This window comes from Ctenopharyngodon idella, chromosome 7 (genome assembly GCF_019924925.1).
Source record: "Ctenopharyngodon idella isolate HZGC_01 chromosome 7, HZGC01, whole genome shotgun sequence".
Classification (NCBI taxonomy): domain Eukaryota; kingdom Metazoa; phylum Chordata; class Actinopteri; order Cypriniformes; family Xenocyprididae; genus Ctenopharyngodon; species Ctenopharyngodon idella.
The window spans coordinates 39,902,012-39,929,796 of record NC_067226.1 but is presented as its reverse complement, the minus strand read 5'-3'; the positions used below and the strand labels follow the sequence as shown (position 1 = coordinate 39,929,796).

Genomic DNA, 27,785 nt, shown 5'->3' with positions numbered 1-27,785 from the left:
TCCAAGAACAGGATTGGACACCCCTGTCCTACAACATACAGTATCCGAGTACAACCCGCTGATAACTGCTCTTTTGCAACTCTCAGCTGTTGCTGTCATTTGCCTCTTCAAACACTAGTGCCCTATGATTTCTGTGACATGAAAAAATGCAGACGGAACAGATAAAAATGAAATTTACTGTATAACATGGAAAGTCTTGGAATTTGGCAAAATTTTTGATGAATAAATCAAAAGTAGGGCTGTACACTTAATCAAATAGTGACATTAGTGTCTGTGAATATTAAAGGGGTCATGAAAGGGACTTTTAAAATTATTTTGTAATGTTTCCTGAGGTGCACTTATAACGTTAATATGATTTTTACATCAAATAATTGTCATAATTTAGAAATAAATGGCTGTTTTCTACCCTAATTTTAGCCCTCCGATTTGAACACTCTGTTTGAAGGGGTGTGTCTGTTGTGAGACTTCAGTGTAAACGCCCACTGCTATGATTGGCTGACATCTTTGCAATCGAAATAAGTATTACATGTGGAATCCTTTCGAATCCTTTCAAATACTTTTACTACATTTTTACTATTTTACCATCTCAATCACACGACCACTATACAGCACTGTGAGATCTAGTGAAAATCGTTCGAGTTCGGTGCAGAGTTCTCTCATACAAACTACAAATCGAATTCCTCGTGATTTTTAACTAGTTTAAAGCCAGATGAAACAGCGCTGACATTCTCAAGAAGGCTTTCAATCTACAAGTTGCCAACATTTACCATGATTTACTGTAGTAACACTAACAAACCATGAGATTGTGACAGAAATGTGAGATATTCATATCAAATTCTATTATATTATTAATGTAGACATTAAAGGGTTAGTTCACCCAAAAATGATATTTCTCTCATTAATTACTCACGCTCACGTCGTTCCAAATCCGCAAGACCTTCGTTCATCTTCAGAACACAAATTAAGATATTTTTGATGAAATCTGAGAGGTCCCATAGAAAGCAACGAAATTACCACTTTCAAGGTCCAGAGAAGTAGTAAAAACATTGTTAAAATAGTTAATAGTGACTACAGTGGTTCAACAGTGGTTCAGTTGATGCAGTGCAGTGCTTCCGTGTTCTACGTCCAAATGCCAGCTCAGTATTGGCCGGCTCCTGCGTCAGCATCACACACATGCGTCGTGGTGCCCACGTGAACAGCATCGGCCAATACTTAGCCGGCGTTCAGACGTAAACACGGAAGCGCTGCACTGCGTTCACCATGTCAACTGCGTAGAAGCCTGACAGGGAAGAGGAAAAATTGTTGAATAAAGTTATTTTTGTTTTGTTAAAGTTTAATAAATTATAAAATTGTAAAGTTTCAACTGATTAGACATCTTTTTTTTCGATCAAACCATTAAAATGGAATCCGGAAATATTTAAAAAAGAAAACGCAGAATTTTAGAAAACAATAAAATTGAATTTATGAAAAAAAGAAAACTTATTTCATAAGGCCCTAAAACATCTTTTTCTCTCAGACACAGACCTGGGACGCAGCCTGGCTACAGATGGTTTCTATCTCTACACAACAAACTCTTTTGGGAAGGGATTAAGCAAGCTGGGCTCAGGGCAGCATGGGACGCTGAGGTAACTCTAAAACTACATAACTACCATTTAACCTCCTACCCTGCTTTTCTGTTTGTACCAGTAACCTCCAGGCTACTATTGTGCTCTTTCTACAGCTTTTGCTTTGTCCTGCTGTCTTTCTCATTTCTGCTCTGTGAGCAACTATATTTGTTAGATGTTTGAGCCCAGTGAAATTTTGCTGCGTCAATGAACTTTGTTTCATTCCTCTCTTAAATGTCAACTTCTTGCACTTCCTCAATCTCATAAAGAAACATCTTGGACACATTTCAACCAAAAAGTAAAAAAAAATAAGAAATCATATTTTGCATAATGGATATTTTCAACATTATAGGGGAGACCGGGGATGTTTGTAAAGGGGCGTTAGTTGTAACACCATCAGTTTAACCAATTTACAGGGATGAAATCACAAATTTCATGAACCCCATCCTTCTGAAGTCACAGTGGAAGTTGTTAGTTTCTGTGTACAGATATATGTGTTAGTGCTGTCAATCGATTACAGAAAAATGTTTTTTTTTTTTTATCACGATTAATCACGATTAAAAACATTGTTTTTAATATTTTTATATTGTAATAATTTCAGTTACTCTCCAAATTAATGTAGAAACAACTTAAAGACAGTATATTTTAAATATGTGTTTAATGGCATCTTTTTATGAATGAAGGCCAGTATCACTGATACTAATACTGGTACCGATGTCTCTATGAAATAGATTTTTTTTTAAAACATTAATTATACACATTCAGCATTACAGTATAACTGAAAGCTATCAATTTCAACATTTATTAGACTTTAAAAAAATAATCCCGCAGTTTCACAGACACGGCTTAAGCTAGTCCTAGACTAAAATGCTTTGAGCTGTTTTAACTGAAATCAACTTGCACTGACATATCTTAAAATATGTCAATGCCATTGTTTTGTTTCAAGATGCACACCTGGCGTATTACAGAAAGATCTTAACTTTAGAATCCTATCTTATCTGTTTGGTAACCATGGCTATTTCAGTTAGGACCTCGTTAAGGACAAACGCTATTACAGAATGACATTTCTTAAGTGCATAATCTTATCTTAACTATGTATAGGAAACGGGTATTACAGAAGCATCCTAACTCGACCTAATCCTAAAAGCTGTCTTAACTTTAGGACAACCCCACTGGTGTCCTAACTTCAAAACTTTTTGAAATCCAACGGTAAAAATCACAGTACAAAAGCCCTTTCGAGAATGCCGTTACATATATATAAACCATTTATAACATTTATAACTCACTAACCATTAGGCAGTCGTAGCCTAATGGTTAGTGAGTCCGACTGGTAACCCAAAGGTTGCTGGTTCGATTTCAGCACCGGCAGGAAATGACTGAGGTGCCCTTGAGCAAGGCACCTAACCCCCAATCGCTCCCCGGGCGCCACAGCATGCCTGGCTGCCCACTGCTCCGGGTGTGTATCACGGTTTGCAGTGTGTGTGTGTTCACTACTCACTATTCTGCTCCTAATGTGTGTGCACTAACTTGGATGGGTTAAATGCAGAGGACAAATTCCGAGTATGGGTTACCATACTTGGCCTTCACGTGTCACTTTCACTTTCACTTTATTAATTATACAAGACAAAGAGCAGCGATGTTTGATGGTAGGGAGACTTTTGGAGGACCCAGAGGATGTGCTGCGCTTTGATGATAAAATATTTCCTTATCTTCGTGAGTGAGCGAAGATGAAAACTTGCTGAATAAAACAGACTTTAACGTTACCTTTTCAACTGAACTTTTTTGCTTCTGTAACGAATTTGTGAAAAATCCTAAATTTAGTTATCATATCCTAAGTTAAGACCTAAGATAGAAATTTTCTGTAAGACGCCCCCTCAGTAATGTTTTTTTCTTTCTTTTTTTTTTCTAGTGTATTTTTATAAAAGCTATTTAAATGCCTTAATTGAACTAAGCCCTAATCCTGGCTTAATCTAAGTCTTGTCTGTGAAACCGGGCCAACAACTTTTAGTTTAAGTAAGCATAAAACAATCTTCACATAAACCCATTATAATAAATTTCATATTTACCTGCGTCCTTCCTTCCTGCACAGTAATTATAAGTAGTTATAAGTATAAGTAGTATAAGAAATTAGAAATTACTAGAAATAAAAAAAACTTAATAGGTGACTAAAGCCGCGGTCACACTAGACTTAAAGTATGCAAAATTTCTACAGACTCTCCATTTAAAAGCATCCCGCAAAAAATATATTAAATGCGTCAGTGAACTCTAATTGTTGGCAATCCTGGCATATACATAAAGCTAAAACATTTGTTGTTTGTCCTTCCTCACAGGGGTTTTGTGTATTGTCGAAATGAGGAAATGGAAGCAGGGTGGGTGGCACACAGTAGTGGCTTTTTGCTCCACCGTCCTGCCTCTTTTGACACAAAACCTCATCAGCTGTGCCAGGTCATTGACCCCTTCACACTACAGGTACAACCTCTCAGTGGCAATTGGTCATCCTTCACATTGCACTTTCAAGTTTACATTGCAGTTGTTACAAGTATCACAATAACAGTGCCATGAGTATGTATTCTGATATTTCTAATCAGAATTGTTAGAAGGTGTCTTATTTCTAAGTATGTTGTAAAATGAAACTGTTGTATCAGCTGTGGACGTGGTTGTCATATTACTGATGCATTATGAATTTTGGAGTATTAAACACTTTTCATTTCTCACTTGATTTTTCAGCATTTTGGCAAAAGAAAATGTGTGCTGAATGTCAACTTTTTTGCTCATACATTTAAGAAAAATATTTTTTAATGATTTTTTTTTATTTTATTTTTTTATTTTTTTATATAAACTTGTATACTCCTTTCGTCTGGAGTCTGACCAACATTTGGCATTTATTCCCAGAATGTTCTGATGTTAATGTTGTAAAGTGTAAGTTTGTTAATTTTGGACTTTCACAACATAATTTGTTATTTTTGGTTATTCCTGAAAATTTTATTGGTGTATATATATCTACAAAACATTTTGACAAATTAAAATTATTTTGCCTTTTGTTTGGAGGTTCATAATGAATCAGACAGGCCAAAATGGTGGAAATTTGGCTTGCGTCCTCTGTGTACCATTTAACATTTAGATGTCAATTAGCCATTAGTAACTTTATTTTACAGTGTCCTTGTTACACGTTACATGTAGTTACCATAGTAATTACTTTAAATTGTGCATAATTACATGCAACTAACCACACCCTAATCCAAACCCTAACCCTACAGTAAATACATGTAGTTAATTGTTATCACTCAGTACTTAAATATATAATTACACTGTAACATGGACACCTTAAAATAAAGTGTTACCTAGACATCTTGGTAAAAATGCAATACATATATGACATGTACTGGGCATGGTTCCGTTATTGAAACATGTCAAATGTGCTTTATTTGTGGAAGCTTCTAACTCTCCTTTCTCTGTTGAAGGTTTCACAAGTAGTAGCAATGCCCCATCATCATTTCCCAGTGGGCAGCTGCCTGACCACCCTCCGTCTGTGTTCTGATGGTACCTACCTCTACTGGGTTTGGTCACCTGTCAGCATCAATGAGAAAACACAAAAAGGCCACTCTGTCTTCATGGATGTCTTCCAGCTAACGGTATTAACTTGAGAATTTGTCAGGGTTTTTTTCTGGGTCAAAAATGGTCTTTTTAGGTCATTGCTGGTGAACAAGGTCATCCACTCACAGTACAAAGTACCCTACCCCTGTGAACTGCAAGCCCAGTACTGACAATAAATCCAAAATAAATGCAAAGAAACAGTTTGTAATATTACCTTATCCTATTTTTTCATGAAATAAAAATAATCTCTGTCAGGACAGATCATAAAACAGAGTGCTTACACAAGGTAAACAAAGCTGCACTCTTGCGAAAACTCCTGTTATAATCAATGAAGCTGTCTATACTGCAATGGATCTCTTATTGACATCATGTTTATACTTTGGTTATAATGAAAGAATGCAGGGAAAACCCTGTTTGTATGTGAATATTTTTGTAATATCAGACTTGTTAATTTTATTATGTTCTCAGTGCAGTTTTGTAGTTTACAATTTTTTTTATTGCATGCAATGACTGGTAACCCTTGTGAAAAAGAAGTACATTTTAACAGACTTTGTGTACTTATGGAAATAATATACTTTAAAAGAATATAAGTGTGAACTGAATATAATGTTTTTAATGTTTAATTGCAATTAAATGAAAATGCATTATAGTTTGAATTTATACTTAAAGGATTACTTCAGAATTAAAATTTCCTGATAATTTACTCACCCCCATGTCATCCAAGTTGTTTATGTCTTTCTTTCTTCAATCAAAAAGAAATTAAGGTTTTTTTGAGGAAAACATTCCAGGATTTTTCTCCATGTAGTGGACTTCACTGGGGTTCAGTGGGTTGAAGGTCCAAATTGCAGTTTCAGTGCAGCTTCAAAGTGCTCTACACGATCCCCGCCGAGGAATAAGGGTCTTATCTATTGAAACGATCTGTAATTTTCTAACAAAAATAAATAAATAATTAAAAAAAAAAAATTATATACTTTAACCACAAATGCTCATCTTGCACTGCTCTGCGTTGTGCCACACATTAAGTAATCATGTTGGAAAGATCACGCATGATGTAGGCAGAAGTACCAATCCAGTGTCTACAAAGCAAATGTGCAAAGACTAAGCCAAATGCTCTTTACACAGAAAAGGTAAAACAACGATGTTGGATGATTTTGAAGTTGGAGGAGAAAATGAGATGGAATTTTTCACCCTACCACGGTACTTCCGCCTATGTCATGCGTGACCTTTCCAATGTGATTATGCCATGCGTGGCAGATTGCAGAGCAGTGCAAGACAAGCATTTGTGGTTAAAAAGTATATAATTTCTTTTCTTTTTTTTTTCTTTTTTTTTTAGAAAATGACCAATCGTTTTTATAGATAAGACTCTTATTCCTCGGCTGGGATCGTGTAGAGCCCTTTGAAGCTGCACTGAAACTGCAATTCTTTTCCAGAGTACAACTTTCAACCCGTTGTACCCTGGTGAAGTCCACTATATGGAGAAAAATCCTGGAATGTTTTCCTGAAAAACCTTAATTCCTTTTTGTATGAAGAAAGAAAGACATAAACATCTTGGATGACATGGGGGTGAGTAAATTATCAGGAAATTTTAATTCTGAAGTGAACTAATCCTTTAATACTTTACAGTGTTTTTTTGACACTTGTGTTAGGACTTCTAAGTCATGTATTTAAATATATTTGTAATTACACATTTGTAATAATGAAGTACTTTACTGTGCTTTATTATTTTAGTCAACACATCAAAATAAGTGTACTTCTTTAAAGCACAACAAAGTCTTATTAAAACATAATGATTTAAAATGTACTTTAAAGTAAAACTTTTAATTTGACATTGTTACAAAGTGCACTTAATTGTGTTAAGAAACAGTCATGAAAGTGTACTTTCTTTTTTTTTATTATACTTTTAAGATTTGAAGTGATCTTCATTACAATAAAGTGCACTTCTTTTTCACAAGGGAATTATAATAAATGTAGCAAGTAAAGAAGTGTTCACTGAACCGCAATTCACAAGCTTCCATTATCTGTTTTTGTTTTTGCAGACTGAGTCTGGTCTGTGTGTGGCCAATCCTATACAAGATCGAGTAATCCTGTCGAGAAAGGAAGGCGAGTCATCTAAGTGTTTGAATGAGCTGCTCCTGAGCCGCATGTCTCGTTTCCGTGCCTCCCACTCCTCCACACTGGCTGCCCTCACCGGCTCTGCCATCACCAACCCCGTCAAAGAGGAGCAGTCGGGTAATACTGCTGTATGTTGTTTGTGCCTCGGCTGTTACCAGCACAGTTGTCCCCAAGCGACTTCATCTTCGAAACACAAATGTTTCATCATATATTTTTGATGAAATCAGAGAGATTTCAGTCCCTCCATCGACAGTCTACACAACTACCACTTTGGTGCTTCTAAAGGTTCATAAAGAAATCATAAAACTAATCCATATTAATTGAGCAGTTCAGTCCAAATTTTCTGAAGAGATTGGATTGCTTTATACGATAAACAGATTGAATTTAAGCTTTTATTCACATTGATCAGCGAACATAAACAGAAGCTCAACCAAACCTGCTTGACACATGAGAACAAGGCAGAAGCTCAGATGTGCTGTGTAACACGAATGAACCTTCATTGGTTCTCACATGTCAAGCAACTGTAACTGATGTGTGTGTTGATGAATGTTTACAGTTGCAAGAAAAAGTATGTGAACTACTTGTAGAATTTGTGAAAATGTGAAACATTTTAACAAAATAAGAGAGATCATACAAAATGCATTTAGTACTGTCTCGAGTAAGATATTTTACATAAAAGATGTTTACATATAATCCATAAGACAAAAAAATAGATGAATTTATTAAAATTACCCCATTCAAAAGTGAACCACTGATTCTTAATACTGTGTGTGGTTACCGGGATGATCTTCGACTGTTTTTTTTTTTTTTTTTTTTTTTTGTGATGGTTGTTCATGAATCCCTTGTTTGTTCTGAGCAGTTAAACTGAGCTCTGTTTTTCAGAAAAATTCTCCAGGTCCTGCAGATTCTTCAGTTTTCAAGGATTTTTTGCATATTTGAACCCTTTACAGCAGTGACTGAATGATTTTGAGATCCATCTTTTCACACTGAGAACAATTGAGGGACTCAAACACAACTAATAAAAAAGGTTCAAACATTCACTGATGCTCCAGAAGGAAACACAATGCATTAAGAGTCGGGTTTTGAACAGGATGAAGATGTACAAATTTTTCTTATTTCATTTAAATATCATTTTTTTCTCATTTAGTACTGCCCTTCGGAAGCAACAGAAGATACTTACATGTTTCCCAGAAGACAAATTAAGTACAATTTACCTTGATCTTCAAATTCAAAAAGTTTTCACCCCCGGCTCTTAATGCATTGTTTCCTTCTGAAGCATCAGTGAATGTTTGAACCTTTTTTATTAGTTTTGTATGAGTCCCTCAGTTGTACTCCGTGTGAAAAGACGGATCTCAAAATCATTCAGTCACTGCTGTAAAGGGTTCAAATATGCAAAAAATCCTTGAAAACTGAAGAATCTGCAGGACCTGGAGATTTTTTCTGAAGAACAGAGCTCAGTTTAACTGCTCAGGACAAACAAGGGACTCATGAAGAACAATCACAAAACAAAAAACAGTCGTAGATCATCCAGGTAACCACACACAGTATTAAGAATCAATGGTTCAGAAACTTTTGAACTGGGTCATTTTAATAAATTCAGCTATTTTTTTTGTCTTGTTGATTATATGTAAACATCTTTTATGTAAAATATCTTACTCAGGACAGTACTAAATAAAAAATAACATGCATTTTGTATGATCTCTCATTTGTTAAAATTATTCACATTTTCACAGATTCTGCAAGTGGTTCACATACTTTTTCTTGCAACTGTATATGTGAATAAAAGCATAGATTAAATCTGTTCATCATATAAAGCGATCAAGTCTCTTCAGAAAATTTGAACTGAACCGCTCTATTCCTATGGATTCGTTTTGCGATCTTTTTGTAAACTTCTTGAAGCGTCAAAGTGGTAGTTATGTAGCTGTCAATGGAGGGACCAAAATCAGATTTCATTAAAAATATCTTCATTAGTGTTCCAAAGATGAACGAAAATGTTGCGGGTTTGTAGCGACATGAGGGTGAGTAAATGATGACAGAATTTTCATTTTTGGATGAACTAACCCTTTAACACAATTAAGTACACTTTTTAAAAGTGCACTTTGTAATAATGCCAAATTAAAAGTTTTACTTTAAAGTACATTTTAAATCATTACGTTTTAATAATTATTTGTTGTGCTTTAAAAAAAAATGCTCATTTTGATGTGTTGACTAACATACTTAAGCACAGTAAAGTACTTGATTATAATTTTAACTCGTGTGTTATTCAATATTTCACTTGAAGTTAATATATTTTATATGTACTAAATTGCAACTTCATCATTAATTACAAATACATTTAAATACATGACCAACAAGTTCCAGTAGAAATCCATACATAAGTACTGTGGCAACTTCAAGATGTTTGGAAACTGTGCACAAGTGTACCTAAGAGAATGCTGTGTTAAAGGCATGGTTCGTACGGTCATGAAAAACCTGGAAAAGTCATGGAATTTAAAAATAGCAATTTCCAGGCTTGGAAAAGTTTTGGAAAAATAAATAAACCAAGAAAGTTTTAGAAAAAAGTAATGGAAATTTGTTTCATAAATATCTGTGTAATAGAATATATGTTTAATTGATAATGTTGGATACACAAATGGGGCGGCACAATGGCTTGCCTCACAGCAAGAAGGTCTGTGGTTCGAGCCCCTGCTGAGCCAGAAGTCCTTTCTGTGTGAAGTTTGCATGTTCTGTCAGTGTGGGTTTCCCCTCAAGGTGCTCCGGTTTCCCCCACGCAGTCCAAAGACATGCAGATTAGGTAGATTGGACATGCCAAACTGGTCGTAGGAGTGTGTGAGTATTTCCGTCAGGAAGGGTATCCGGCGTAAAATCTGTGCCAAATCTAATGTGTGTGTGTGGATAATTCCGATGAAAGCGGACCCTGCAAAAGTGGGACTAACGCTAGGAAAATATATATTGGATAAACAAGTGATAATCCTTGGCGTAACTTAATATAGTTTAACTCACAGTGTTGAACTTGGTCTTTTTTTTTTTTTTCTTGTCCCAGTAGTCAACACAAGTTGTGGCTTGTCTATAAAAACACTGAGGAAGACGCCGATGTACGTGTGTGGAACGTACCTCGTGATGCTGGCACCCACTCCAGGTGTAGCTGGTAGCTCTGCCACCCGCTCGCTGTTTGGTGGTTCCAGTGGCCTTTCTTCTCTTAAGAGTAAGTCATCATCTTTTATTCTGAGGGGAAAGATCTTTATACCCTAAACAAACATTTTAACATTTGAATTTAGCATTGTTTTATACTAAACTCTGTCATAGATAGTGTCCGAATGGTGATTTATCATTTAACTTTTATTTACGCTGTTACCTAATCAGACGTATAACAAGTAAAGGGATGGTTCATCCTAAGATATGACTTTCTTACTTCTGTGAAACGAAAATGAATATTATTTAGTAAACTTTAAAAAAGCAACCAGGAGTGTCAGCGAAAAAGTATATGCAGTCCTTTTATTTGACATTCTCAATGTCTTAACAGAAACTTCCTTGTGCTTTTTCCTAGTCTTGGCATCTAGTTTGGTGTTTAACCTGGCTGATGGTCAGTTTAGCAATCGTGCAGACCTCGTAGATGCTCCAGGAAGCTCTCTGGGTCGTGGGGCTCAGGTTGCAGGACTGGGTAAGAATCAGACATTTCCACACATCAGGCCCCTTTCACACTAAACACAATGCATAAAGCAAAACAAATCTCAGACAGAATGGTCTGTATTCAGTAGTGAAATGCAGAGGCAATGGGCTTAAGTAATTTTATTACATTTTTGTTGACAATTTTCTTACTAGGCATTTAAATAAAATGAAACCTGGCACATGTGCACAATTTAATACAGTTTTCCTTTTTGGAAATGTTTTGAAAAAATGTTAAAGACTCATCCTGTTCATCTTGGGCAATAGAAAAAGCAAATATCAAATCATGTTTCATCATATGTCTTCAGTTGTGCTAAACTAAAGTCTATTGGCTGTTTATTTTTTTTCTCTGTCTTCAAACCATTGTTGAGATACAATCATTAAAACTGTAACTTTGCCGATTTTCAACCCGCTTTGTATTGTTAAAATGTCAATGTTACAATGTAGTATATGTAAATGAACAATGTTTACTTGTTCTCCGTATAACCTGGACAGAGAAATTTACATTTATTTGTCCGCAGATGATGCAGAACGGCTTTCTGTCTGTATTTATGATTCTTTGCAGCCTTTAGCCACACGCTAGATCCTTCAATGGAAACCGAAAGTAACACTCCCACTAAACATTTACTCTTTAAATTCCTGCACCTGAGAACAATACAAGTCGACATCATTATGACTAAAAGCCTGCTAAGAAACATTTTCAGACTAAAGCAAAGCAGATTTGACTCTTGTCAAGCGTATCCATAGCAGCCTAGTGGGAGTGGCCTTTTTTCTCTCAGTTTTCTTTAGTCAGGTAGCACCGATTTCAAAAAAATGTTTCACATTTCCATCCAAGTTTTATTGAAAGCTGATTTTGCCAGTGATGAAGTACCCCTTTAAATAGTAAAGTGTTAAAAAAGGATTCTATACAGTTTTCAGATGATTTAAAACAGAATTAACAAATTTATTTAAACATACATTAAATAATTAAAAAAAATATATATATTTAACAATATATTTTCAATTTTAGCGATATGCTCTTCTCTAAAGTTCTTTTTTCTAGTTAACTAGGTGTGGACATTGAATGACTTTCCTGAGGTTAATGTAATGTCATGTTCAAAAGCTGTTATATTGACATCTTTCTGTGGTTGAAACACTGATTAGGCGATTACATGAGACAGATGCTTACTGTACCTTTCAACATACCTTCAGATGTTCATTCATGTGTTGTTGTTTTTTTTTTTTTTTTTTTTTTGTGCTGCAATTTTGAAGCAATTTAACACACCACATTTTAAGAAAAAAAATCAACATTTATAGTCTTTTAATAGAATTTCACGGCAACAATGACATCATTTGAAAGTACACTTTGTTTTTATCAAAAACAACAGAAAAGTTTTGAACAAGTGTTTCCCCCTGAAATACTCATTGTGACTCATTCTGATGGAGAGCATCATATAAATTTTGTTATTGTTAACTACAAATTTTAAAAATAATTTTCATTAATTGAAATAATGCTAAAATAAATAAAATAATATGAAATGAATAACTTAAATTTAAACAAAAATTAGAACTAAAAGTTGAATTTCTAAAATTACTAAAACTAATTTAAATGAAGCTAATAAAAATACAAAAAGCACATAACACAATTACTAAAATTTACACTAAATTTAAAATGAAAATATAAAAATAAAAGCTAATTAAAAATATTAATAAAAATACACTGAGTTACATATAATTTTTTTTGTATAATGACTGTTCTAGGGGCCTGCTATGATGCACTTAACAACTTAATCTGGACGTGCTCCAGTGACTATATGGACCAATGGTGTAACCCTGGGAACCAGGCCTTCCATCATGTGTGCCAACGACTTGGCGTCAGTCATGTCATCAGTCAGCCTAAAGGTATTGAAACTGGAGCTCTAACATATGCCTATGTTAACAAAAACTGCAAAAAAGTTTACTTGAGTTGATTTTTTTTTGGTTGGTTTTAGGATAGTACAGTAAACATTTTAGAGACTTGCATTCAAAAGGATTTAGTTATTATAGTGATGATAGCTGATTTGGCTAAAAATTTCCCTTGTGTAAAAGAAGTGTACCTTTAAAAAAAAAAGTACTTAAGATATTATATGCTTTTAAAAGAATGTAGTGTGAACTGAATGTAACGTTTTCATGGTAATTGCAATTGAAAAAATTAAATGAAAGAATTAAATGCAATTAGCTAAACTTTAGAGTGCTTGTTGACCAACTTAAGTAGGACTTAAGCACATCTCTATATGTAATTTTGTAATTCTATTGTCTTTGAAATATAGTTAAAGTGTACTGCCTAATGTACTGACAAGCATTTATGGTAAACTAAAATACACTTTAATGCCATTTCTATTGAAACTTGTATGTTGTGTACTTAATTATATTTATAATTGCACATTTGTACCGATGAAGTTGCAGTTTAGTACATAATATAATTAAATACAAAATATATTAAGTTTAAATGTATTATTAATTAACACTACAGTTAAAATTATAATTAAGTTCTTTACATAGTCAACACATCAAAATAAGTCCAGTTCTTTAAAGCAAAAGATGATTAAAACAATGATTTAAAGTAAAACTTTGAATTTGACATTTTTACAAAGTATCTTAAGAAATTGTCATGAATATGTTCTCTCTTTAAGAACACTTTAGTGGACTTTACTTTAACTTAATATTATCTGCAAGCACAGTTTTTAAAAACTATACTTTTAAGATTCGAAGTACATGTGCACATTCATTACAGTTAAGCACATTTTTTTTTTTTTTTTTTATACAAGTGGTCACTTTTCAGTGCTATACTCATAATGTTTTTGACTCTTTATCACAGAAGAAATGGTAGACACAGCTAAAGTGATAAACCAGCTGCTCCATCATGTTGGCGCTATGTGCATCCACCAGCTCAACCTGCTAGCAGCCAGCAGTAGTTTGCATCTGGGAACCTTCATAGGAAAACAACCCATGGAGGCTTGCCACTTTAGTTCTATATGTGACGTCATGGAGAAGGCCATGGTCAATGGTGACACGTGCATTATCCGATGCATTCTGGTCGTCTTTCAGGTGTGGATATAATTCGTGGGGTTTTGCTAGAATATTTAAGAACATTTAAGTTACATTATAAACACTACAGTATGACTTTCTTACAATATAACGTCCTGCAAAGCTGTAATACATATGACTTAACTAAAACAATGTAAGTAAGTGATGGCCTTTTTGCAATTGGAGATTAATTTTATGTTCATTAGCAGTGAATAGATTGACATCTATTTGAAGGATGAATATTTTCTTTTGTGTTTTTCCAGGTGGTGTTCCAGTTTTTTAATCCAAATTCGGAGCAGAACCGGGACTGTGTTAAGCGTTCTGGTCTGTTGCTGTGGCAGTTACTTATGGCTCCTCCTGATCAGATAGAACCGGAAATACAAAAAGAAGTGTGTCTTGCTATAAGGTGAGCCTCTAAAAAAACAAAACAAAGATATCTTATGCATATTACTCAAAGGGAAGGTTTCCTAAAAAATGAAGCTTGATAATAATACTTTTTAAACATGTTATTGCCTTTTTTAATGTCCCCCCTGTGGTGAAAATCAAGTTTTTAATGTTGTTAATATGACTATGTGGTGTTTATAATATGGAGGCCGGGAATAATTTGCGTATTCATGCATCCGCGTATACTAAATGAAGCAAGGGTGTACATTCAAGTTACATTCAAACTATTTTAAGGCATTAAGAAATTGTTTTTACAGGACAAAAACGTTTAAATAATTAATTTTGATTATCAAAGATGGGATTTAGGGGATAAAATTGTTGACTGCAAAGGGACTGTTAATATTCTTTAATATTTTTTCATATTCTTGTGTGAGAGAATTTTTAAAAATGTCTTCATTTATCTTTCAAAGATGAACAAAAGTCTTTAGTAAAAAAAAAAAAAAAAAAAGTCTGAAATTGATTGTTGTTGAATTTATGCAACTGTCCTCAACATCTGCAATAACTTGCTGTCAATCGTGATTAATCGCATCCAAAATAAAAGTTTGTTTACATAATAAATGTGTGTGTACTGTGTATATTTATTATATACATAAATACACACGCATGTATATATTTAACAATTGTGTATATATATATATATATATATATATATATATATATATATATATATATATATATATATATATATATATATATATATATATATATATATAATTATATATACATATATGTAATTGTATACATAAGTATACACAGTACACACATATATTATGTAAAAACAAACTTTTATTTTGGATGTGATTTAATTGCGATTAATCGTTTGACAGCACTACTATAAACCATTTTTCTATTCTTTCTTTTTTCTCATTAGCTCAGGTTTAAACACCTTGTACCAGAGTGAATCTGAGTTGAACAACCTACTAAAATTTGTTTTCACCGAGGGTAAGAATCTCAGATAGATACACATCGTACAGAAGTCATGTTTACCCATAAGTTGAGTTATTGCTGGCTCACTGCAATTTCACAATTGCATATTGATAAGCAACAGTACCAGTAATAACTACAAAAAAATTTCTTTGCAGGGGAGAAGAACAGTGGTTTGTCTCAATTACGTGATGTCATATTAAACAACCTTGCTAACCAGTTACAGAAGAACCGCTTTGGTAGTGAGGATGATGACCACTACAGGTAACAATTTCTTCAAAAAGAAAGTTAAAGTCAAGCCACTTGCTCTGTATACTGCTGTATTTTACTCTAATACTCTTGCTTAAAACAAATCTACATTCATTTTTTTTTTTTTTTTTTTTTTTTTTTTGATTCCCTTGTTATCTCAACAAACATGTATTAAAATTATTTGTATTATTATATGTTAAATGCATATGTGTTTTTGTTCCTATAAAGCAATGTTATTTACCTTGATGATAGATTGTAAATGTCTGTAAATAATTTGTGGTTTATATGTCATATCTGTTTTTTTTTATCTGTCATGTACACTTTGTCGCATCTTCCCCTGCAGACTAAAAGATGAACTGTTGCAGTGTATCTTGAAGACTGTAGTGCGAGAGTCATGTCTCCTCATCACCAAATGTCAAACCGTTTCCAAGGAAGACCTTCAGAAGCTTCTCTCCACTGTACCTGTATGTGACTTCTACATAAGCGTATTTAAGAATTACTTTGTAAAGAAACTTTTCATTGGGATTGGTACTCTGTTTTTATGTAGATTTTAACTTAAGAATTAACTGTTGTGCAAACCGAATTAATCTTGAGAGATGCAGCTCTATAAGCCATTTTTTTTCATAACCCTTGTGAAAAAGAAGTACACTTTAGCATACTTTTAAAAGAATAATTATTACAGAAATAATATTCTTTATAATTAAGTGCAAACTAAATGTAATGTTTTCCTACATTTAATTGCAAATAAATTAAAATATTTTATTGTCTAAATTGATAGTAAATGCTATTAGCTGAACGTTAGAGTGCTTTTTGATTTATCGTTTTAAATAATTTCTTAATTACAAATATTGTTTTTGAAATGGTTAAAGTGTACTGGTGACTGACTGTCTGAATGTACTGACAAACATTTATGGTAAACTAAAATATATAGTTTGTCATGTATTTAAATATATTTGCAAGTTGCAATTTACACATTACACACTACAATTTAAATTATAATCAAGTACTTTAGATGTGCTTTATGTTATTCAGCAAATCAAAATATGTGGACTTTTTTAGCATTACAAAAGGTTAGTAAAACCTATTTAAGTGTACTCTCTTTGTGGCCTTTTATTTCATTAATAATATCTGGAAGTACTGTTTTTAAGAATATACTGTACTTAAGATTTGAAGTACAAGTGCACATTCAGTACAATTAAAGGATTAGTTCACTTCTGAATGAAAATTTTCTCTCCCCCATGTCATCCAAGATGTTCATGTCTTTCTTTCTTCAGTTGTAAAGAAATTAAGGTTTTTGAGGAAAACATTCCCTTCTTCATATAGTGTACTTCAGTGGGGTTCACCGAGTTAAAGGTCCAATCCAGTGTCTACAAAGTGAATGTGCAAAGATTAAGCCAAACGGCCTTTACAAAAAAAAAAAAAAAGGTAAAACAACGATATCAGATGATTTTGAAGTTGAAAGAGAAAATTAGATAAAGTTTTTCACCCTACCGCGGTGCTTCGGCCTACGTCACGCGTGGCCTTTCAACGTAATGTGTGGCGCATCGCAGAGCTGTGCAAGACAAGCATTTGTGGTTAAAAGTATATCTTTTTTTTTTTTTTTAATAAATGACTGATCATTTCACTAGACAAGACCCTTATTCCTCACCTGGGATCATGTAGAGCTCTTTGAAGCTGCATTGAAACTGCAATTTGGACCTTCAACTCAGTGAACCTCACTGAAGTCCACTATATGGAGAAGAATCCTGGAATGTTTTCCTCAAAAAAACCTTAATTTCTTTTCGACTGAAGAAAGAAAGACATGAACATCTTGGATGACATGGGGGTGAGTAAATTATCAGGAAATTTTCATTCAGAAGTGAACTAATCCCTTAAGTGCAATTCTTTTTCACAAGGGAAATCAAACTAAATGAATTGATGAAAAATATCAATTATCTTGAGATGCTGTTTGCATTCATTAATTTTCCTGGAATAACTTTAGAATGATAGTTGAATTAAGATTATTTTTCTTGCTATGAAACACATGATTAATTCAAAGTATTTTCCCATAGCAAACAAACTATTTAACATTTTCCCCTTCTATATATATGAGGCCAACAGTGAAATATCATCTCTCACACAATTCAAGAACTATTATTATTTTGTTCCTTGAAGGCCAATTCACACTGAACCGACAGACGCCGACCAACTGCAACAGACATTTTGTCAGGTTTTGTTGGATCAGTGTGTTCCCCCTGTCAGTGTCTGTTGGTATTAGCCGGCACTTGAACATGTTGAATCGCCATTTGTCAGGTCATGGAATGTCTGAGAAGTGACGTAATGTAATCTGTTGATTGTTCGCATTGGTGGTGTCTGTTGGTGCAGTGTGACTTGGCCTTAAAACATTCTGTGCTTGCAAAAAACAATGTTTTCTTACTGTTCTACTGTATGTTTACATTGAAGTTCTTCAAAAAGCCATCTTGCCTGCAACTCATGATTATTTACTTGTAAAAGCCAATTTTACACACGTTTGGCTAGCCAAGTGTTACTTTTGGACCCTGTTTATGTGGTGCATCATAATTTGAAATAATTGTCTGTTGTCTGTATAAATTCATACAATTTATTGTATCACTAATTAACCTGCAGCACTTCCACATCAACAGGTAGTGTCCCCAAGCTTGCGTTATTTAATGGCTGTGCAGAACCATTTGCTCAGCAACACCATCCTGCTCCACCCTGATGACATTGATGATAGTGACAGCTCCCTACAAGGGGAAACAATGAAGGTACAGGTAAACATCCCCTTTAAAAACCTTATGGTCTCTGACTGGTTAGTGTGGACTGATGGCGACAGCTGCTGCATTCATGAAAGATGGAACAAACAGGAATGGATACTTCAAATCTTAAAAGTATATTTTAAAAAAACATACTTGCAGATCATGTAATGTTAATGAAATAAAAGACCACTTAAGTGTACTTAAAGAGTGTACACTTTCATGACCGTTTCTTAACACACTTAAAGGGATAGTTCACTCAAAAATGAAAATTCTGTCATTGATTACTCACCCTCATGTCGTTCCAAACCCGTAAGACCTTCGTTCATCTTCGGAACACAAATGAAGATCTTTTTGATGAAATCTGACAGCATTCTGTCCCTCCATAGACTGCCTTCACAACTGGAACTTTGACGCTTCAAAAAGTTCATAAAGAGATCGTAAAACTAATCCATATAAATAGAGTGGTTCGATCCAAATTTTCTGAAGAGACAAGATGAACAGATTGAATTTAGGCTTATATTTACATGTAAACATTCATCAACTCACATCAGTTGTGGTAAACAGAAGCTCAAGCAAGTTTGAGGTTCATTTTCATGTATTACACAGCACATCTGAGCTTCTGGAAGAGGTTTGTACTCGCGCACCATTCATGTTCGATTGAGCTTTTGTTTATGTTCGCTGATCAATGTTTATATGTGAATAAAAGCCTAAATTCAATCTGTTCATCATATAAAGCGATCAGGTCTCTTCAGACAATTTGGACTAAACTGCTCGATTCATATGGATTAGTTTTATGGATCAGTTGTGAAGGCAATCTGTGGAGGGACCGAATGCAGACAGACTTCATTAAAAATATCTTCATTTGTGTTCCGAAGATGAACTAAAGCCTTACGGTTTTGGAACGACATGAGGGTGAGTAATTCATGACAGAATTTTCAGAATGAGTATACTTTTTAAAAGTGAACACTTAAAATTTTCCATTGTACAAAGTACATTTTAAAGTGTTTTTTTTTTTTTTTTTTTTTTTTTGCTTTAAAGAAGTATACTTATTGTGATGTGTTGTCTAACAACTGAAGTACAAATGTGCAATTACAAATATATTTAAATTCATGACAAGTTTCAATAGAAATGACATTTAAAGTGCTTGTAAGTACATTCAGTGGTACATATTTTAAAGACAATAGAAGTAATTATGAAATTACATGAAAAGATAAACTTAATTTGTACTTTAGCACTCTAAAGTTCAGCCTATTGCATTTGTTATTAATTTAATCCATAATACATTTTCATTTACTTTTAAATAACATGCAATTAACAGTCTGAAAACATATTCAGTTCACACCTAAGTATATTCTTTTAATGTATATTATTTCTGTAATAAGTAAAAGTATGCTGAAGTGTACTTTTTCACAAGCGTTCGGCACCAGCTTTAGATGTTCTCAAAGAAATGTGTGTGTTGAATGTACGTGTTCCCCTCAGGAGTTGCAGACAAGCATCTTATCACTTGCCTCTAAGATCTTGGTTGGATGTGATGAGGTTCTGGAGACCCTTCAACAAGTCACCAGCTCCCTTATCAACAGCAACATCAGTGATCGAGAGGCCAGGTGCATTATATATTTTTGATAATGCTTTATTTGTACGTTGTGCATGTAATTAAGCACTTTCTTTTACTTATCATCTTTTCTACACTCTTTATTTTTTAATGTGAAGACTGAGGGGACTGGAACAGGTAACGAAGGCCACAATGTTGGGTCACTTGCTGCCGGTTCTGTTGACCTCACTGATGCACCCAAACCTACAAACCCTCACACTAGCTGATGCTCTCATGCCACAGCTAGTCCAACTGGTCCTCTATACTAGTCAGGTGTGTATGTGTGACTGATAATATGCAGATATAGTGATTTGTTGGATAGAAGAGCAAGGTGATATAGCTAAAAACATGTATCACAATGTTTTTTCATCATTTGGACAATATTTGATACATAGCATCTCAATATTTGTGTATTTGCCCTAAAATAGCTTAGAAATCTAAACTCTCTATTGCTATTATTGAACAAAATATCTTAGCATTCTCATACAGGCTTTAAGAAATGTAATGGCAAAATAAAAAGCTAATAAACAAATAATTCACAGCCAAATATCAGTGACTATATTGTAAATAATAAATGTATTACCCAGGCCTAATCGATGCACACAAATGCACAATGTCATTTTTTTTTTTTACATTACCACCAAGGCTGCATTTATTTGATAAAAATACAGTAAACGAATGAGGGTCAATTCAGTGCTGGATTTGCACATGATGGCACATGCTAGTCGATGAGTTGAATCAACTCCACAGCAGCTACATAAATTTATCCACTAACCATTCCTAAACTCCAGTTGCATTCTAAAAGTTGTAACTTCTTCCTGAGTCTTTCCATCAGTGTCCGACTCCGGTTTGAACAATGTAAGGCTGAACACCATTACTGACATTCATCATTTTGGCTGCGTGAGATTCTCCAGCTTTGTTGTTGTTGAACAACTGAAGCGTAAGCTGTTAAAGCTCCGCCCTCTTTTGGAAAGCAGGCCAAGAGCAGCAGCTCATTTGCATTTAAAGGGACACACACAAAAACGGCGTGTTTTTGCTCACACCCAAATAGGGGCAAATTTGACAAGCTATAATAAATGATTTGTGTGGTATTTTGAGCTGAAACTTCGCAGACACGTTCTGGGGAAACCAAAGACTTATATTACATCTTGTAAAAGGGGCATTATAGGCCCCCTTTAAAAACAAACAAACAAACAAACAAACAAAAACCCTACTGACAGGGTACATTGAGAATTTTAAATTAAAATATAATGAAAAATCTTGGATTTTCCATTAATGTGTGTGTTATGTAAATTTGTAAATTAAAATAATAAATCATAAACCATTGGCATTGTTAACATTGACTACTCTGTCTCCAACAGACCGCTTTGCTGCTAAAGACACATTCACCATTATTTGTTGAGGATTCCCCACTAAATCAAGGCTCCAATCAACCCTCATTAAGTGATGGGTAAATATTTTTCAGCTTTTTTAATCTGTCCTTGAAAATATTCGACAAAAACATTTAGATTATGCAAAACTCAAAATTATGTTGTACTTAATTCAGTTTCCAGATTCTGGAAGAGAGAGAGGAGCCAGGCTTTTTGACCGGCCTGAAGATCCCTGCCCCATGGGCCGCTGGGAAAACAGTGGAAACTGTTCATCCAGTGCGGGATAACTACAAATTTAAAGATACAGTGCACATACCTGGTGCTCGCTGTCTCTACCTCCGTTTTGACCCTCGCTGCTCCTCCCAATATGACTACGACAAGGTTTGAACTTTCGATTCTGTGAAACTGCTGTTCTCATTTATAGTGGAATGACAGTAAATATGCATGCTCATAAACTCTCGTTATTCAGCTGGTGATTTACGCTGGCCCCAACACAAATAGTCGTAAAGTGAGTGAGTATGGAGGCAACACCATGGGTTATGGGAGCCGTAGTGTCTTAGGAACTGGATGGCCCAAAGATCTGGTCAAGGTGAGGAAAAGCACACTCCATAACATCAGATGGCATACATAGAGTGTTCAAGAATAAAGATTTGCTGGATAATAACATAAAATAATGTTTTAACTTGTAAAACCTTATTTTTAAATATTTTCTGTATACAGTCTACTTCATGTGTGATTATCTGTGCTCTTGATGAAGTAAAATGACTTTTAATGTGTAAATTTAAAATGTCTTAGCTGATTTTGATAAATTAATGGCAAGCATTGCTTTTACACTTTTAATTAAGATTTTTTTATTAAGACTTTTTAAGATTTAAATCAACTGAAATGCTTCAACGATAGTAAATGCAATGAAAATAAAAACATTTGATCTATATGACTATAAAAGCATGACGCATCAAATGTGTTACTTAAAATCATTTTTTAAAGCAAATTTTGTCTAAAGGTCCACTAGACAGATAAAAAAAACAAATAATAGCCACAAAATAATGGTGTGCTTAAAATATATCAGAACACCAGAGTACACATTCAATATTTGCAAACAATGTACAGATATTAAATATTAACACTTTTAATCGTATGTTTTTTCAGGTGGAAGGAGATACTGTGACATTCTCGTTTGAGATGAGAAGTGGACGTGAGCACAATACCCCAGATAAAGCCATGTGGGGTTTTTCATGCACTGTCCGAGCACAGGTACTACACTGAGACACACTGTGGAGCAAAAGTATTGCAGACACCAACTAATACTAAGTCTAAAGGGGGAGTTGAAAATAATATTAAAATAAAAAGACACTGAAGTGGCAAAACTTTAATTATTTTGCTTGGCTGTACTTCTAATTCTGTTCATTTCAGGAGTCGTCTGAGGATGTGTCCGGCGGGCTGCCCTTCCTGGCTGATCTAGCTCTGGGTTTATCGGTGCTGGCCTGTGCTATGCTACGCATCCTCTATAATGGCCCTGATATCACACGAGAGGAGGAGGCCTGCCATGACCTTCTCTGCTCCAAACTACTGCAGAGGTGTGCTGATTGTCAGGTTTGGTGCAGGAATTGAGGACCCAAATGCAGAGATGCACTTACGCAATCTTTATTTAACACTGACTGATTGTGACTGAGACCCTGACTCTATGCAACATTTCAGTAGTACATGTGAAACTCTCTTTGAAAAAAAAAAAACAGCAAAATATGAGCTTCAGGTAGTAGTTGGTTTTACAGAGTTACTAGCTGGTCCAAGCCAGCCGTTTTTTATATACTTTCCACTCCTTTCCTCGGCTCCTGCGTGTCTCTTTTCACAGAACACTGTTTTCAAACTGACTTGGATGCTGTACTTCGATGACTTGGTCAGAATTTGGAAAACAGCTTTCACGCCAACTAATAAACTTAATTCTGACATCAAACAAACACCATGCCAAAAGCTTTAGGGCCAGATTTACTAACAGCACAAACCTCTTTTGACATTAAAAGAATACTGTCAGGATTTAATAAAGAGACGCAGTGAAAAATTAGCGTTGAAAAGGTGTGGACAGTTATTTTTGCAGCTGACCTTATTGCATATGCATTTATAGGAGTTTCCCTTTCAGATGCAAAATGTATCAGAGGAGAGTATTTAAATAAATCATGCAAGGTGATTTACTAAGGTTTGCACTAGCCAATTTATTAGTATTTGTGCTATTGTTTAAAACCCCTCAAAAAAAAGCATGTCTTAAATCAGACGCTAATTTGTGCTGCCCTTGGTAAATTGCGTTGTCATTATGGAAATGTGCTCTGTGCTCTTTAATGTGAGTGTCATCAGTAGATTACGCGCAGAACTTTCCACTCCCATCACCGCTTTTTTGGAATTACGCTCTCTCATGCTAATTTGCCCTGTTTAGTAAATCTGGTCCTTAGTGTGAAAGCACCCTTTCAAGAGTCAAAAAAACCATAAACATTTTTGAGATATACCTTTTTGTGGTGTGCATGTAACATAGAAGAGTCATGGACATTCAAACTGCCACTCAGATTTTTGATCACAACCAAAAAACAAAACAAATATTTTTACCCTTGATGATGAATAACATGATTATTGTAGGTAAAATAATAGGCAGCGGCTATTTGCATTAAGTGCAAATAGCAACAGATGCTATTTACACAATGTAAATAGCAATTAGATGCTATTTACACTGTGAAAATAGAATTTTTTTGTGATATATGCTATTTACACTAAGTGCAAATAGCTGTAGATGCTATTTACACTAAGTTACAATAGCAGCATTTTCTTAGCGATATGCTATTTACACCATGTAAAAGTATCAGTTCTTTGCAATAAGAGTAAATAGTAATTAGATGCTATCTATAATTTATATTGGCAGATACTATTTGCACCTCAGTATTTTTGTACATTAACAGGATGCAATAATATCATAAAGTGTAAATGATTATATTTATTAAAATTATTAAATAGATGCTGCCTTATTGGGAGAATAAAAACCCTCCCTAGACCTTCCCCTAATCCTACCCAATAAACACTTTTATTATTATAAAACACTCGTTCGCAGTTTATTTCCACTTTATAACATTATTTTAATGTTTATTGAAAATAAATGCGAGCTCGGCAAAAGGTGGATTCACGTCGATCGCGTTAACAGCCAGGCCTGTGAGCCTTACTCGCTACTGCTGTGCCACGGAAGACGCTGAATTCTGAATCTTTTTTTTAAAAGACATTGGTCGTCGGAGCTAGTGTAAATAGCGTTTGTCAACAAGGGATGCTTTTTGCACTTAGTGTAAATAGACACTCCGAAAATAATATCAGTCTTTTGGCAGAATTCATCATTTTTAACTTTAATGTATGCAATTTACACTACTGTTCAAAAGTTTGGGGTTGGTACAATTTTTTTTTTTTTTAAATATTTTTGAGCAAAATCTGTTGTGTTCAACAAGGCTGCATTGATTTGATCAAAAATACATCAAAAACAGTCATATTGTTAAATATTATTAAAATGTAATTTATTCCTGTGATGCAAATCTGAATTTTCAGCATCATTACTTCAGTTTTCAGTTTCACATTATCCTTCAGAAATCATTCTAATATTGAAAACAGTTGTGCTGCTTCATATTTTTGTTGAAATATTTTTCCAGGATTTTTTGATGAATAGAAAGTTCTAGAAGAACAACAACATTTAATTAAAATCTAAATTTTTCGTAACATTATAAATGTCTTTATTGGCACTTTTGATCATTTTAATGTGTTCTTGCTGAATAAAAGTATTAATTTCTTTAAAAAAAAAAAAAAAAAAAAAGAAGCCCTGCTTACATTTGGTTCTTAACATTTTTGCTTCTTGTTCCTGTTCTCTGTAAGGTGTCAGTGGCAGGTGGAGGCTAATGGTGCCATATCTCCTGCCCTCACACCGTCTCCATCTCCCCTACCTTTAACCATTGATGAGGAGCGAGAGTTCACCTATCCTTCAGACATCCTTGCTCCCCCTCCAGGCCCAATGCCGGGGGCTTGCTGTGAGCTTCCCCGCATCCACTTACCTCCGGGTATTATGGGTCGCCTGAGGGAGCTGTCTGGAAGAGCCCGGCCTCAGTTTCGCCCCAGCATCAAGTAAGCACATGATAGGTAGTCTACCTATTAGTGGAATGCAATTTAATAACAGCAGAACATTTACCCATAATCATAAATGCATCTTGAAATGTATGGAGGGTCTAGAAGTGCCACTTACAAAAGTGATGGAAACAATTAGTTTATCAATTCAAAAATATAAACAAAACACTCTACAAATTGACTAGTCACAGTGTATTAACTGTTGTTATGAGATAAGGTTGTCATAAAGGTTTGATTTCTTGGCAGCCAACCACAACATTTTGACTTTTTGCATCCGAAATATATAATAATAGTTAAATATATTAATTCTTATATTCTGTTCTCAGAGAGGTGATCCGTCCTGATGTCATGGAGGAAGTGATCGTGTCCTGTGTAATAAAGCACTTGGGTCTGGTGGATGCGCTGCAGTCACTGGTCAACTTCCAGTACAGAGAAATGCACAGAGAGGAACACAATCTGCTCTGCAAAATCATGGCCGAGACCTTTAAGAAGATCAATGCAATGGAAAGACAGTTACAAGTATGTGTTACAAGTAGCCACAGATGTAGGGCTCATCATATACATATTGTGTGATGCTGTTCAAGAGTAACACATTATCCCATGTCTGTGTTTGTTTCAGAGTGTAGCTGAACTGGAGCAGAAGTGGCAGAATGAAGTAGATGAAGCTCAACAGGGCAAACTTGAGAACAACTCGCCCTTCTTTCATGACTATCACTTCTTTGAGGTAAGTAATGTGAGACATATAATCCTTAAACTTGTGGAAATAATTTACTTTAAAGGAATTTACTTAAGTGTGAACTGCCCAGGTGAAAAAAGTACACTTCCATAATGTACTTAAAGTGCTCTATTTTTGTGCACTAATTTTGTACTTAATATGCAAAAAATTCTTCTTTAGTACTTCTTAAGATAATCTTAAAAACATCTAAGTGGACTCTGTGCTATTTTGAGAAACCATGAATATTAACTAAAATGTGCTTTTAACAAACTATCTCTGTATTAAAAAATATATTTAGTTACCACTTGTTGTCAGTGATGGGGATAACAGCGTTATAAATAAACGGCGTTACTAACAGCGTTACTTTTTTCAGTAACGAGTAATCAAACGAATTACTGTTTCTCCCGTTACTGCAAGCTCAAACCGGAATACTCTTTGTGACATGCTGGATCGAAAATATGTGAAATACGTTTTTTCTAGTCGACTAGTAGTTGTTGATTTAAGCCATTAGTTGACTAATCACATTTATATTAATTTAATTTCTTAAATACTGGAGAGAATAAACCATAATAATGAGCGTTTATGTAATATAGGCTATATAGCACTCAAGCGAACGCATAAAGCTTGCCATAAAGAACCGGCAAAAGTAATGAAGTTGACATTGGTGACTCTCAACATCTCTGCATAGTGGACGCGCTTAGAGAGAGAATGCACATTTTATTCGGATTACATAATCAGAGAGTAGCCTATTTCTTTTCGTTTTGAATTATTTCATTTAAAAGTAGACATTTCAAGCTTTCTATAGATATTTCTCATGTCTGTGAGGCAAGCAGCCTATACTCTCAAATTAGCACAAAATAGAACTCTTTAAGTACATTATGGTAGTGTACTTTTTTTCACCTGGGTGAGTATAATGTTTACGGACAAATAATTGCATGTTAATTGCAATTAAATTGCAATTTTTATAGTTTATATGAAATTTATATTAAATGAACTTTAGAATTTTTTTTTTTTTTTTTTTGACAGACTTAAGTAGGACTTGAGTACTTCTTTATATGTAATTTCATAATTACTCTATTTGTCTGAAATATGGTTGTGCATGATTAATAAAAATGTTATAAGCACAATTTTACCTTACCATACATAAAAGTGAAAGTGTGTTCATTTAATATATCCTGTTATGGAAAATGAGTACCATATCACAGTATTGGCCAAAAGTGATGTCCGAAGGGGATGTTTGCACAATATTTGCTTTTGATGTCACTTCAAGTTTTATTAAACAATCAAAATATGAGGAGTAGGTTATATTGGGAAGAAGAATACACTAAACTTGATTAAGGTATTAAAATGACAAAATTATTGGCAAGAAAGGCAAACTCAAAGATATAATTAAATATGAGTTTTATTGAATTAGGCAAAAAAGGCTTAGAAAAACAAATGGCTCACATGAAATGAAGCATACATTGACAACAATGTAATCAGTTATTAATATTTTATTGGTTCTCTCTTGTGTTTGATTACAGCAGCCATTCTCCTTGGCATTGACTCACTAAACTTTGCACATTTGTCGCGCTTAAC

At 34.3% G+C, this 27,785-nt stretch overlaps 1 protein-coding gene across 1 annotated transcript in view; it reads left to right on the top strand.

The window, feature by feature from the left end:
- The window catches only part of LOC127515852 (probable E3 ubiquitin-protein ligase HECTD4), an 84,429-nt gene that overhangs the window by 6,640 nt on the left and 50,004 nt on the right, over positions 1-27,785 (top strand). Inside the window, 23 exon segments of the mRNA XM_051899952.1 lie at positions 1,517-1,625; positions 3,935-4,073; positions 5,066-5,236; positions 7,235-7,427; positions 10,357-10,515; positions 10,858-10,971; positions 12,717-12,857; positions 13,813-14,042; positions 14,285-14,427; positions 15,337-15,407; positions 15,548-15,653; positions 15,982-16,102; positions 18,281-18,409; positions 19,874-19,998; positions 20,105-20,258; positions 21,347-21,435; positions 21,532-21,736; positions 21,825-21,944; positions 22,505-22,609; positions 22,769-22,932; positions 25,247-25,492; positions 25,819-26,011; positions 26,112-26,216. Of these exon segments, the coding sequence (XP_051755912.1) occupies positions 1,517-1,625; positions 3,935-4,073; positions 5,066-5,236; positions 7,235-7,427; positions 10,357-10,515; positions 10,858-10,971; positions 12,717-12,857; positions 13,813-14,042; positions 14,285-14,427; positions 15,337-15,407; positions 15,548-15,653; positions 15,982-16,102; positions 18,281-18,409; positions 19,874-19,998; positions 20,105-20,258; positions 21,347-21,435; positions 21,532-21,736; positions 21,825-21,944; positions 22,505-22,609; positions 22,769-22,932; positions 25,247-25,492; positions 25,819-26,011; positions 26,112-26,216 (3,332 nt within the window).